At 58.7% G+C, this 11,992-nt stretch overlaps 3 protein-coding genes across 11 annotated transcripts; all 3 read left to right on the top strand.

Annotated features, from left to right (window-relative positions):
• Positions 1 to 512: 512 nt before the first annotated feature.
• HYAL3 (hyaluronidase 3) lies at positions 513 to 6,933 on the top strand. 3 transcript variants are annotated; one of them, XM_012771365.2, is made up of 4 exons: positions 513 to 645; positions 4,251 to 5,161; positions 6,053 to 6,142; positions 6,255 to 6,933. In XM_012771365.2, the coding sequence occupies exons 2-4, from the start codon at positions 4,274 to 4,276 to the stop codon at positions 6,522 to 6,524; spliced, it is 1,248 nt and encodes a 415-aa protein (XP_012626819.1). In that variant the 5' UTR covers positions 513 to 645; positions 4,251 to 4,273; the 3' UTR covers positions 6,525 to 6,933. The 3 variants fall into 3 exon arrangements, with proteins under 3 accessions (XP_012626819.1, XP_012626821.1, XP_012626820.1); XM_012771366.2 differs by lacking the exon at positions 513 to 645 and adding an exon at positions 925 to 1,022; XM_012771367.2 differs by lacking the exon at positions 6,053 to 6,142.
• NAA80 (N-alpha-acetyltransferase 80, NatH catalytic subunit) lies at positions 557 to 3,524 on the top strand. 2 transcript variants are annotated; one of them, XM_012771369.3, is made up of 2 exons: positions 557 to 645; positions 2,150 to 3,524. In XM_012771369.3, exon 2 carries the CDS (start codon positions 2,359 to 2,361, stop codon positions 3,301 to 3,303), a length of 945 nt encoding a protein of 314 aa, XP_012626823.1. In that variant the 5' UTR covers positions 557 to 645; positions 2,150 to 2,358; the 3' UTR covers positions 3,304 to 3,524. The 2 variants fall into 2 exon arrangements, with proteins under 2 accessions (XP_012626823.1, XP_075864035.1); XM_076007920.1 differs by lacking the exon at positions 557 to 645 and adding an exon at positions 929 to 1,022 and having other exon boundaries at positions 2,127 to 3,524.
• Positions 6,934 to 7,344: 411 nt separating the features above from the next.
• IFRD2 (interferon related developmental regulator 2) lies at positions 7,345 to 11,917 on the top strand. 6 transcript variants are annotated; one of them, XM_012771360.3, is made up of 12 exons: positions 7,345 to 7,570; positions 9,001 to 9,120; positions 9,208 to 9,292; positions 9,401 to 9,525; positions 9,609 to 9,766; positions 9,923 to 9,973; positions 10,064 to 10,242; positions 10,330 to 10,435; positions 10,753 to 10,890; positions 10,973 to 11,101; positions 11,176 to 11,271; positions 11,390 to 11,917. In XM_012771360.3, exons 1-12 carry the CDS (start codon positions 7,513 to 7,515, stop codon positions 11,468 to 11,470), a joined length of 1,326 nt encoding a protein of 441 aa, XP_012626814.3. In that variant the 5' UTR covers positions 7,345 to 7,512; the 3' UTR covers positions 11,471 to 11,917. The 6 variants fall into 6 exon arrangements, with proteins under 6 accessions (XP_012626814.3, XP_075864013.1, XP_075864010.1 ...); XM_076007892.1 differs by lacking the exon at positions 7,345 to 7,570 and adding an exon at positions 8,207 to 8,405; XM_076007898.1 differs by lacking the exon at positions 9,208 to 9,292 and having other exon boundaries at positions 7,353 to 7,570.
• Positions 11,918 to 11,992: the final 75 nt, after the last annotated feature.

The raw sequence follows: 11,992 nt of genomic DNA, 5'->3' as shown, positions 1-11,992 counted from the left end.
GACTGCCTAAAATGTCCAGGCCCTGGTATCCAGAGGGCACAGGAAAGGATCCTCTCTCCCACCCAGGTCGGATGTCTGAGGACCGCTGCTTCCCAGGGTGGGGCCCAATTTCAGGAGAAAGCTCCACGTGGTCTGACCGTTTCCAGACTGCACCGGTGCCGGAGGCCGGCGGGAGCTGAAGCGAGGCCGTCTGAGCCTGCGCGGGGCTAGGCGGAAGCGGACCGGCGGGAGGAGCGGTTTGCGCCGGGCCGGGGCGGGGCCTCCGCGGAGCCGAGTAGAGGCGGGACCCGAGCCAGGGGCGAGACCGGTATGGGGCTGGGTAGTGGGGAGGCGAAGCCACCCGCACATGCGAGGCGGCTCAGTCGGAGAGGGAGGGGCAGAGACTGAGTCTGCGCCGGTCAGTCTTGTGACGCTCAGAACCAGGGGCGGGGCCTAAGCGGCGGCGCGCGCAAGCCGGGGCGGGGCCTGGCCGCCCGGGTAGATTTAGGACTCGGTGGTGCGCCGCTGGCCGCGACCGCTGCAGTACGTCCGCCACACCGCTGGGGGCCGGCGCTGGCTGACTGAGGAGTCCGAGCCAGAAGCAGAGAGAGATACCGAGCCCGGCGGAGCGAGGACGCAGAACTTCCTAGAGGCCGGCGTCAACATGTCAGTACACCCTTCCCCACGCGCTGTCTGTGCGTCCTCCCCGCGTGTACAGTCCCCAAGTGCCCATGCAGACTTGCATTCCCTCCCTGCGTCGGCCGTTCCCACCCAGAGCATGCCGAGCCACGCCTACCCACAAGTCAAGATTTCGAAGCCCCATCCCCAAAAGCTCCACGGCCTGTGTCCCACTAGGGGGGAGGAGGACACCAAGGCACGAGAGACACGGGACAGCCCCTCTCTGAGCACCCGGAGCCTCGCCACGCCCCTATTGGGTGGGTCGGCACTGAAGGGGTTAAGCCGGCCGGGCAGCCCTGGGGCTCCCTGCCTAGGGGCGGATCTTGGGGCTTCCTCCCTTCAGACGTAGAGGTGCGCTGATGCAGGTGAGGGGCGTATAGCTCTGTGAATGGGATGTGGTGTGAGGGGAGGGGGTTGCCTGTTACTGACCAGTGTTGAATGGGCCTGATAAGGGGAGGTGGGGAAGGGGACCTAGGAGGCCCCCTCTGGAGCAGGTGAGCAGAGGGGTAGGACCCAGCTGCCCACCCACCACAAAAATTCCCCCCACCCCTGGGCATAGACCCTTCTGCCAGCAAGACCTTGGTTAAGGTGGGCAAACAGTGGGGTTTGGGTGCAGGAGGCCTGGGCCCCCAACCTGGTGGCCGTTGGACACCCTGTGGATATAGGAAGGAAGCTGTGGTCTTTATCTAGGGTGGCTGTGAAACTCAGGCCAGTAGGGAACCAGGCCTGCAAAGGCGACACTGCTGTGTGGCTGGGCCAGGCCTAGTGCTGGTGCCGCTGGGGCCCCATCTGAGGGGACAGTTGGGTCCATACTCAAAGTGTCTGAGGTGGGAGAATTGCATACTGGGCATGGGCTCTGTGCTTCAGGCAGAGAAGGCAGTCAAAGGAGGGGAAAACTGAGCCTGCTGGGTGGGTAAGGGGGGCTCCAGTACTGATGAGGTGGTGGGCATGGTCCAGCTGGTTGAAAAGGCCAGCAGCTGGAGGAGAGTTGAAATGTAGGGAGAAGAAGGGGAACTTCTGGGGCCAGTGTTTCCTCTGAAGGGAAGCTTGGGTGGGTTTAAACAGGGAATGTGTTGTCTGGTTTGCATGTTCTTTCCGAGGCCATAGTGATGGACTACTAGAGACAGAATGGCCAACAAGTAAGCTGGGTTGGCTGTCTTGGCACACAGTGAGATCCTGGGGAGGACAACTTTGTAGCCAGAGCAGGCTGGGGCCAGGACTCCTGGGTTCTGCTCCAGCCTTCAGCAGCTTATTGTCGCCCTCAGCCTCTCTCCAACGTGGGGCAGGACACCTGGATCCATCTCCCCTGCTCTCCCCTATTGCTGGTATAGGGTATGGGTTTCTTCCAGGTCACCTGTGCCATCAGATGAGTGTGGGACAAGGTACAACCCACCACTCACCAGTTTCAGTATGCCCCCTTGTGCTCTGCTAGCCTTCCCTGCCCCAACCCATCTTCCCTCCTGGCACAGCCCACCATGGCTGTTCTCTACAGGAGGAGAGCCCTTGTGGTCTGAGGAGATGTCACTGCCTGGAGACTGTGGTTTTAACCTCCAGCCTGGCGCTGAGCCACCTGCAACCTAGTAGGAGGTGACCTTGGCTCCTAGCCTGACTCATCTGAGCCTGGATCCTACGTGTAGGCAAGAGCCGACTCTGAGCCCTGGCCCAGCCAAGCTGACCCCTGCCCTAGCGCCTACGCACTGGATGGAGGTGATCCTCAATGCCAGCCCAGCTGAGCTGCCTCTGGATCTGGCATGCCAACCAGAGTTGACCCTGAGATCCAGCCTGATCAAGTTAACCCTGGATCCCACACATCAGCCAGAGCTGACCCTGAGCCCCCAGCTAGCTGAGCTGACCCTGGATTCCACACGCCAACCAGAGATGACCCTCAGACCCGGCCTGGCTGAGCTTAACCTGGATCCTGAACCCCAGCCAGAGGAGACCCCAGCCCCCAACCTGGCTGAGTTGACCCTGGAGCCTGTGCACTGCCGACCTGAGCTCTTGGATGCTTGTGCCGACCTCATCAATGAGCAATGGCCCCGCAGCCGCGCCTCCCGCCTACACTCCTTGGGCCAGTCCTCAGATGCCTTCCCCCTCTGCCTGATGCTGCTGAGCGCCCCACACATGCCCAAAGCAGCACCCATTGTGGTGGGCCATGCCCGCCTCTCACGGGTGCTGGACAGGCCCCAGAGCCTTTTAGTGGAGACAGTGGTGGTGGCCCGGGCCCTCAGGGGCCGTGGCTTTGGCCGCCGACTCATGGAAGGCCTAGAGGTTTTTGCTCGGGCCCGGGGGTTCCGCAGGCTACACCTCACCACCCATGACCAGATGCAATTCTATGCCCACCTGGGCTACCGGCTGGGTGAGCCTGTGCAGGGCCTGGTCTTCACCAGCCGACGGCTGCCCACCACCCTGCTCAGTGCCTTCCCCAGGGTCCCCTCTTCCCGGCCACCCTACAAGGCCCCAAACCTGATGGCCCAAGTTCCCCCAAGGGGCCCCAAGGGGCCTCCATTGCCACCACCACCTCCCCTGCCTGAGCCCCTGACCACCTCACCCCCAACTCCATCAGGGAACTGTCCAAAAAACCTGCTGGAAACACAATACAAAGACCTGAGGGGATGCCCCATATTCTGGATGGAGAAGGACATCTGAAGGCCACCCAGGGCAAGGGACTGCTATTCTGGGTCAGTGGACTGTGTGGGACAGTACTGGCCTCAGCCCACTGGCCATACCTCAGCCCCTAGCCACTGGGGGGCAGCTTTAGCCTGGGCATGTTTCCTGGGTACCAGTGGGGCCAGGAAGTGCCTCCATAGCTCTGGCTCAGAGCCATCAGTGTGGCTGAATAAAGGCTTCTGTTGGGTGTGGCCATGACAGTTTATTTGTTGACTCCCACCCTCATCTCTCAGGTCCCCTATTCCTGCAAAAGCCCCAGATCTACCTTGGCCCTGGGGCCACTGATGAGAGGACACCTGTCTTTTGCCCCTCTCACCCTGCTAGGCCCAGGGGACTGAGTGGCTGTTCTCTTCCCTGTTCACTCATTACCATTCCCTGAGCACCTTGACACTGTGTCAAGCTCTGGTTGGGAGTAGGCAGTGGTGAACTAGACAGGTAGGGTCTCCACCCAAAGGGACAGATAGGGAGACAAATAGGCATATGATACAAGGGAGGTACAAAGGCTTAAGGAACCCAAATGCCTTCACTCTACCTAGGGATCCAGGTGACCTCCCAGGGTAGGTGATGTCATAACAGAGACTTGAGTGCTGAGTAGGAACTAAGCCAGGCAGTTAGTTGGGAGATGGGAGCTGAGTATTCTTGGGGCAGGGAACAAGATGGACAGAGGAAAGAAGGGGACTTGTGACAGCTGTGGGTGGGGGAGTTATCAGAGGACACAGCAGTATTTTTACAGATTGAGAACATAGGAGGGAAGCTGTTGAGATGTGGCTGCTCTGAGATTCCTATGGGACCCCTGGGGAACCATGATTTCTCCAGCTCCCCATCCTTATGGGGAAGAACTGGGGGAGTTTTCCCAACTTTCCTTGCTGTGTGGAAGGTGTGGCCATGGCCATGGACTCTAAGCTCAAACTCCCTCTCTCCTGCAGGTTGCCATCCCTGGGGTGTGACCATGCAGCTAGGCACAGCCCTGGCACTGTGGGTAGCCCTGTGCCTGGAATATGGCCAACCCCTGCTGCAGGCCCCTGAACGCCCCTTCTCCGTGCTGTGGAATGTACCCTCAGCCCACTGTAAGGCTCGCTTTGGTGTGCACCTGCCACTCAATGTCCTGGGCATCATAGCCAATCATGGCCAGCATTTCTATGGCCAGAACATCACCATCTTCTACAAGAACCGTCTTGGCCTGTATCCCTACCTTGGGCCTAGGGGCACAGCTCACAATGGGGGCATCCCCCAGGCTGTGCCCCTTGACCACCACCTGGCACGGGCTGCCTACCAGATCTACCACAGCCTGCAACCCAGCTTTGCTGGCCTGGCAGTGCTAGACTGGGAGGAGTGGTGTCCACTCTGGGCTGGAAACTGGGGCCGCCGCCAAGCCTATCAGGCAGCTTCCTGGACTTGGGCACAACAAGTGTTCCCTGACCTGGACCCTCAGGAGCAGCTCCACAAGGCTCACACTGGCTTTGAACAGGCAGCCCGTGCACTGATGGAAAAAACGCTGCGGCTGGGCCAGGCACTGCGGCCCCATGGGCTCTGGGGCTTCTATCGCTACCCAGCCTGTGGCAATGGCTGGCACAGTATGGCTTCCAATTACACGGGCCACTGTCATGCAGCTACCCTTGCCCGTAACACCCAACTGCATTGGCTCTGGGCTGCCTCCAGTGCCCTCTTCCCCAGCATCTACCTTCCACCCAGACTGCCGCCTGCCCACCACCAGGCCTTTGTCCGACACCGCCTGGAGGAGGCCTTCCGTGTGGCCCTTGCTGGGCACCCACATCCCTTACCAGTCCTGGCCTACGCCCGCCTAACACACCGGAGCTCTGGGAGGTTCCTGTCCCAGGTAAGTGGAAGCTGAGGTCTAGGGATTTGAATTGGGAGGCATGGCCTTGTTCTAGGAAGGTCTGAAGACAGGACCTGGCCCAGCGGGATTTGAGAGGGAGGTCCTGATGTGGGGGTTCTGAGGGGAAGGACCTATCCTAAAGCATCTGACAAGGAGGGCGTGGCCCTGGGAGATCTTGAGGAGTAAGGCAAGACCCAGCCTTTGGACCTCTCTGATCTGAAGGGAGACATTTTGAGTGGAAGGCCTGAGAAGCCAGTTAAGAGGTTCAGTACATGGCTGGATGCAGTGGCTCACGCCTGTAATCCTAGCACTCTGGGAGGCTAAAGCAGGTGGATAGCTCAAGGTCAGGAGTTCGAGACCAGCCTGAGCAAGAGCAAAGCCCCATCTCTACTAAAAATAGAAAGAAATAAATTGGCCAACTAAAAATATATAGCCGGGCATGGTGGCTCACGCCTGTAATCCTAGCACTCTGGGAGGCCAAGGCGGGCAGATTGCTCAAGGTCAGGAATTTGAAACCAGCCTGAGCAAGAGCGAGACCCCGTCTCTACTAAAAATAGAAAATTAATTGGCCAACTAAAATATATAGAAAAAATTAGCCGGGCATGGTGGCACATGCCTGTAGTCCCAGCTACTAGGGCGGCTGGGGCAGGAGGATCACTTGAGCCCAGGAGTTTGAGGTTGCTGTGAGCGAGGCTGACGCCACGGCACTCTAGCCCGGGCAACAGAGTGAGACTCTGTCTCAAAAAAAAAGAAAAAGTTCAGTACAGAGGAGCCTGACTCTAGAAGTAGAATCAGATCATGGCAGTGAACCAGAACAGTCTCTAGAAGATGGAGGTTGGCCTACTTGGATCTGGCCCACATAGTCCTGGCTTAGCAGCTCTCTGCCTCCAGGATGACCTTGTGCAGACCATTGGTGTGAGCGCAGCACTGGGGGCGACCGGCGTGGTGCTCTGGGGGGACCTAAGCTTCTCCAGCTCTGAGGTGATCATTGCCCCCTTCATCCTGTCATGCAGCACATGCTGGGATCACAGGGTGGGGGAGAGGCCATGACAAGGCCATAGAGCAGGAGCATTGACATCCTTTCCCTTCTCAGAAGAAGTGTTGGCATCTCCATGACTACCTGGTGGGCACCCTGGGCCCATATGTGATCAACACAACCAGGGCAGCCATGGCCTGCAGTCACCAGCGGTGCCATGGCCATGGGCGCTGTGCCCGGAGAGACCCAGGACAGACGGAAGCCTTTCTGCACCTACGGCCAGATGGCAGCTTTGGAGATTGGAAGTCATTCAGCTGCCGCTGTTACTGGGGCTGGGGTGGCCCTACCTGCCAGGAGCGCAGGCCTGGGCCTAAGGAAGCAGCATAAAGCCAGGAGTCCCTACCCCTGCCTCCTCCTTTCCCTGCTGCCACTCTCCCAAGTCCTGGAGCAACTCTGTCCCACTCATGCTCTATTCAGCTTACAGTCAGTCCTCCCAAGCACACATTCCACTTCCATCCTGCTTTCCTTGGGATCCCTGAGGGGTAGAAATGACCAGATAAAAACACTTATAAAACCAGAGGCCCTCTAAGAACATCAGACTCTTCATGACAAGGAAGCAACCTAGGGGAGTCAGGTTCCAGTTACTTTGTGCCTACACCTCACTAGGTCCATGGAGAGGTCACGGGAGATCTGTCCAGGGGTAAATGTGCCCCAAGAAGAACTTGGGGAAGGTCTGTAAGTGCTAAGTTGTTGTCTGTACTCTGCTTTAATCATAAAGTAACTTTTTCTTTCACTACCTGATGTTTGACTGTTCCCTCTGTTCTACCAAGCCTGGAGCTCTTCCCTGTGGTCCTCAGACCCAGGCAGCCCTGTAGGCCCTGTGGCGGGTGCCCTGCTGCAAGTGTCCTGAGACGCTGGTCCAGCGTTGGTGCTCCACAGAGGGAAGCTTCAAAGTTAGCGATTGCGCACTTGTGCAAGACGCGGGGCGGGGTGGGGGACTGCGCAGGGCATTGTGGGTGCATAGTTCAGCTAGAGCGTCGTTGGCTTGTGGCTCCCAGGAGTGGACTACAATTCCCGTGGTGCTCTATGCCCAGCTGGCCAGCGGCGATTAGCGCGCGCAGCCCCCCTGGGAATAGTAGTTTTAACCGCGTGGATGTGGGTCTGAACCGGATAGCCTGGAACTCGCCTTCCCGGCTACCCGTTTGGCAGGGCGGGGGGCCTCGCGAAGATGGTGGCGCGCGCGGCGTGTGGCTCCCGTCGTCTGGACAAATCTCATCGCAGCTTACCGGCCGGCGTCTCGCTGGTCTGGAGCCCCCACCCGCCGGGTCCCTGACCCTCCTCCCTCTGCGCCCCCACCCCGCGCCCAATTCCTGGCATGCCTCGCGCTCGTAAGGGCCACGCGCCCCGCAAGGGCGGCCAGCGCCGTGGAGGAGGTGAGTTGGGGGCATGGGAGCAGCTGATTAGAGCTGAGCGGGGCACTCCGTGGGTCCCCTTCAGTGTCCCCGAGGACCCTAGGGTGAGGAACCCCCTCTCGACCAGTCCGGCGCAGCTTCCCAGAAGTCTGCTGAGGCCTGCACGTGCCCCAGCAAGCATCTGCCACGTGTGTGCCCAACTTGAACTTGCTTCCAGCCGTCTGCCAGGGGCCTGTCCTCCCAGCAGTGACCCAGCCAGCCTCTCTGGGCTTCGGTTTCCCCATTGCCTTCCAGCCCAGTTGCCTATTTGGGTGGACAAACCCACCGGACAGAGCAGAACACCAGTTCCCTCGCCAAATCCTGATCCTTTCCTGGACTGGACAAGGAAGTTGGTGGGAGGCATGCCTTGCTCCAGAGAACAGAGGGAGGGGGCGGTTTGGAAGCTACAGGATTGGGGCCTTGGAGGCCTGGCTGCAGAAGGTGTGTGAGTATCCTAGAGCCTGAGGCTTGGGACTCGCTTATCAGCATCTACCAGTAAGTACCCTGTCCTGGTGCAGTAAACACATATGTTTACTCTGCCGGGATGGGGTGCCTGCCAAGCACAGCTTTAAACTGGCCACCACCCTGATGTAGTTTGGGTGGGGTAATATCTGCTAGGGTATGGAACATGTTCACTTAATGCTGTCAGCCCCAGACTTAGGAACCAGGGAGGCCCCAGGTTAGGGGCTTCTGGGTGAGTCCTAAGAAGGTGGAGAAGAGAGCACCATGCAGAGAAAACAAGTTGTGCAAAGCCCGGGCAGCTGGAGGGACCACAGCACAGTGGAGCACATGAGGAAACGCTGGGCTGCTCTGGGAGGTAGGATAGTAAGAGAAGAGGTGAGCGGAGGTCAGTGTGTGGGCTGGACTTTGTCCTGTAGGCAAGGGGTGTAAGTAGTACTGAGAAATAGAGCCAGCCTGATGATTATAACCTGTCCAGAGCACTGCCACACAGCCACCCTCCCAAAGTCAGCCCTTGGCCCTGAACAGATCTCACGCACAGAAGTGCTCTAGCTCTACTGACCCTCAAACTCACTTGTGTTCATCCATTTTTAGAGACTCGTGCAGTCAGGGGCCACTTCACTTCTTGTTCTTCCCAGGGTCTAGGGGAGCCTGTGTGTCCACCCAGGGCAGAAGGCCCAGCCTAGGGATGACCTGGCAGGCTTGGTGGGCATTACCTCCCTGAGGCCAGAGCCTGATGCCATCAACAGAGAGACCTCTTTCCATATTTATATTTTCTCCTGCTTCCTGGCTCTAGTCCCCTGAATGAGCCCCTCTGCTGCCACCTCAGCTTTGGTTTTTTCATCTCAGAGAGGGGGCAGTATTATGTCTTATAGGGTCATGAGGTTGGGTGAGGGACCCTGCCATCCCTCATCAATGGAGGCAGGTTGAGTGCCCCATTCCACTCTTCTCAGGTGCCCGGAGCAGTGCCAAAGCAGACTCAGGTTCCAGTGAGGACGAGGCGGCCAGTGAGGCCCGCAGCACTACCAGTGAATGCCCCAGCCTTCTGAGCGCCACGGCCGAGGACAACCTTGGTGAGAGTGGGTAGCAGTTTGGCAGGGACTTGGTGAGGGTTCCTTTGAGTGAGGGCAAGAAGCAGTGCTGACCAGCTGGCCTTGCAGGGGGGGATGTCGTGGATGAGCAGGGCCAGCAGGAAGACCTCGAGGAAAAGCTGAAGGAGTATGTGGACTGCCTCACAGACAAGAGGTACCCCTGGCTGCCAGCCAAGTCCTACACCCAGGTCCCTGCTCAGCCCACACCAAGTGTGACCAAGGGAGAGCTGACGCATATGACTCTTCCTTTTCCACCCTCCAGTGCCAAGACCCGGCAAGGTGCTCTGGAGAGCCTGCGCCTGGCCCTGGCGTCCCGCCTACTGCCTGATTTCTTGCTAGAGCGCCGCCTCACACTGGCTGATGCCCTGGAAAAGTGCCTCAAGAAAGGTTGGAGCCAGGGGCGCGTGGGAGACTTAAACTGGGGAGGCCCTGACCCTTGCTGCATGTGCTGACTTGAAAACATCCCACAGGGAAGGGTGAGGAGCAGGCCCTGGCTGCCGCCGTGCTAGGCCTGCTCTGCGTGCAGCTGGGCCCTGGACCCAAAGGCGAGGAACTGTTCCACAGCCTGCAGCCTCTGCTGGTCTCTGTGCTCAGTGACAGCACAGCTAGTCCTGCCGCCCGGCTCCACGTAAGTGTCCTCATGAAACCCTTCCCCTGCCTTATCCCTCAGCAGGCTGGTGGGTTCCACATGCTTTCAGGCTTCCCTACTTTGAGGGGTGAGTACCCCTTGGCTGGGAACCTACCCACACCCCCTGACCATGGCCTGGCCTTGTCCTCACAACAGTGTGCTTCTGCTCTTGGCTTGGGTTGCTACGTGGCTGCTGCTGACATCCAGGTGAGTGAGTGGTCTTTGGGCACAGGTGGTAGAACACCTAGGCCCATAGCTCTGCCCCTGAGCCACTCCCCTGCCTCTGTGTGCTCCTAGGACCTGGTCTCTTGTCTTGCCTGCTTAGAAAGTGTTTTCAGCCGGTCCTGTGGCATTGGTGGCTCTACAGTTCCAGTGGTCCCTGCCAGCCTGCATGGCCTGCTCTGTGCTGCCCTGCAGGCCTGGGCATTGCTGCTCACCATCTGCCCCAGCACCCACATCAGCCACATCCTTGACAGGTAGGGGCTGCTGCCCAGTGGGAGGAGGAGGGGAATCTCAAAGAGGCCCCCAACCCACACATGTAGCTCAGCCTGCCCCTTCCCTAGGCAGCTGCCCCAGCTGCCCCAGCTCTTGTCCAGTGAAAGTGTGAACCTGCGGATTGCTGCCGGCGAAACCATCGCACTGCTCTTTGAGCTCGCTCGGGACCTTGAGGTTTGAGGGACAGGAGTGGGGTGGGGTCCCTGCTAATATCACCTGCCCATTCCAGGCTAGGTGCAGGGAATGCTGCAGAAAACAGAATGGCCTTAGGTCACTATACAGTGGAGGTGGGCCCAACACAGACTCACATGCTAGGTGCTATGATGGGGGCCCTGAGTAGGGGTGTCCCTGGCCAGGCAGAGGCCAAGGAGAGGTTCAGAGGGGCCAGGCAGAGAAGGGCTCTCAGTGAAAGGAGGGGTTTGGGTAGCCCCATGTTGAGAGCCAGCAGAGCTCAAGCTTCTGCCAGACACCATCCATCGCTCCCACTATAGGAGGACTTCATTTATGAGGACATGGAGGCCCTCTGCAGTGCCTTGCGCACTCTGGCCACTGACAGCAACAAATACCGTGCCAAGGCTGACCGCCGGCGCCAGCGGTCTATTTTCCGCGCTGTGCTGCACTTTGTTGAGGTGAGAATCTGTGTGTCCCAGGGAGAGTGCAGCTCCAGGCACAGCAAGCAAGCCCAGTCACATGGGCCCCTCTACCCTGCAGGGTGGCGAATGTGAGGAAGAAACAGTCCGCTTTGGGCTTGAGGTGCTCTACATGGACAGCTGGGCTCGGCACAGGATCTACGCTGCCTTCAAGGAAGTGCTGGGTTCGGGCATGCACCACCACCTCCAGGTGGGGAGAAGGACAGGGAGGGGGCACTTGGCTGCTTCAGGCTGGCCTGAGCTTACTGTTCTTTTTGTCCCCAGAACAACGAGCTGCTCCGTGACATCTTCGGCCTGGGCCCAGTGCTGGTGTTGGATGCCACTGCACTGAAAGCCTGCAAAATTCCACGATTTGAGAAGGTTTGCACCTTGGGCACCTTTGTCTTCCCTCCGTTCCCCTGTTTCCTGGAGGCCTGGAGCTCTGCGGGGGCTTTCTCCTGCTCAGCTCACCAGGTCATCCCTCTTTGTCCCACCCCAGCACCTATACAATGCTGCTGCCTTCAAAGCCCGGACCAAGGCGCGCAGCCGCGTGCGGGACAAGCGGGCAGACATCCTGTGAAGCAGGACCAGCAGAAGAGAAGACTAGCCACACCTTGCCCATATTTTTAACAGAAGACAGTGCAACAACTGGTCTCTGCCAGTAATTGTCACTTTATTTTTTTAATGACAAAACCAAAAACAGACAAGGAGTGAGTGGCTGGGGGCCAGGACACTTGAGCCCCTGGCCCTCGTCCCTGTACTCAGCCCTATGGCCTCTTCCTGCCCTGTCTCAGGCCAGGCCAAATGTGGCCCAGGGCTGTGGGACAGACAGTGAGGGGCTGTCCCTTCCTCTTCTTTCTCAGGCTTTGCTCCCCTGGGATGACCTATTTCCTTGGGGGAGATGGCATCTAGACAAATGCCACCACAGCAGCTGGGGAGGCAAAGCTACCTAGAATGGATTTGTGTGCTGATTTTTAAAGATTATTAGGGATAATTAAACAGAATGCTCAGCCTTCTGTGGTCTTGACTCCTGGGTATCTATCTCTGTCTACCCTCCCTCCCCATGCACCACCCTAGGCTTGGGCCCAGCTGGATCTTCCTC

The sequence above is a fragment of the Microcebus murinus genome, chromosome 1 (assembly GCF_040939455.1).
Source record: "Microcebus murinus isolate Inina chromosome 1, M.murinus_Inina_mat1.0, whole genome shotgun sequence".
NCBI classification, from domain to species: Eukaryota; Metazoa; Chordata; class Mammalia; order Primates; family Cheirogaleidae; genus Microcebus; species Microcebus murinus.
Note: the sequence above shows the minus strand (reverse complement) of the source record. Positions and strands in the feature narration are given on the sequence as shown.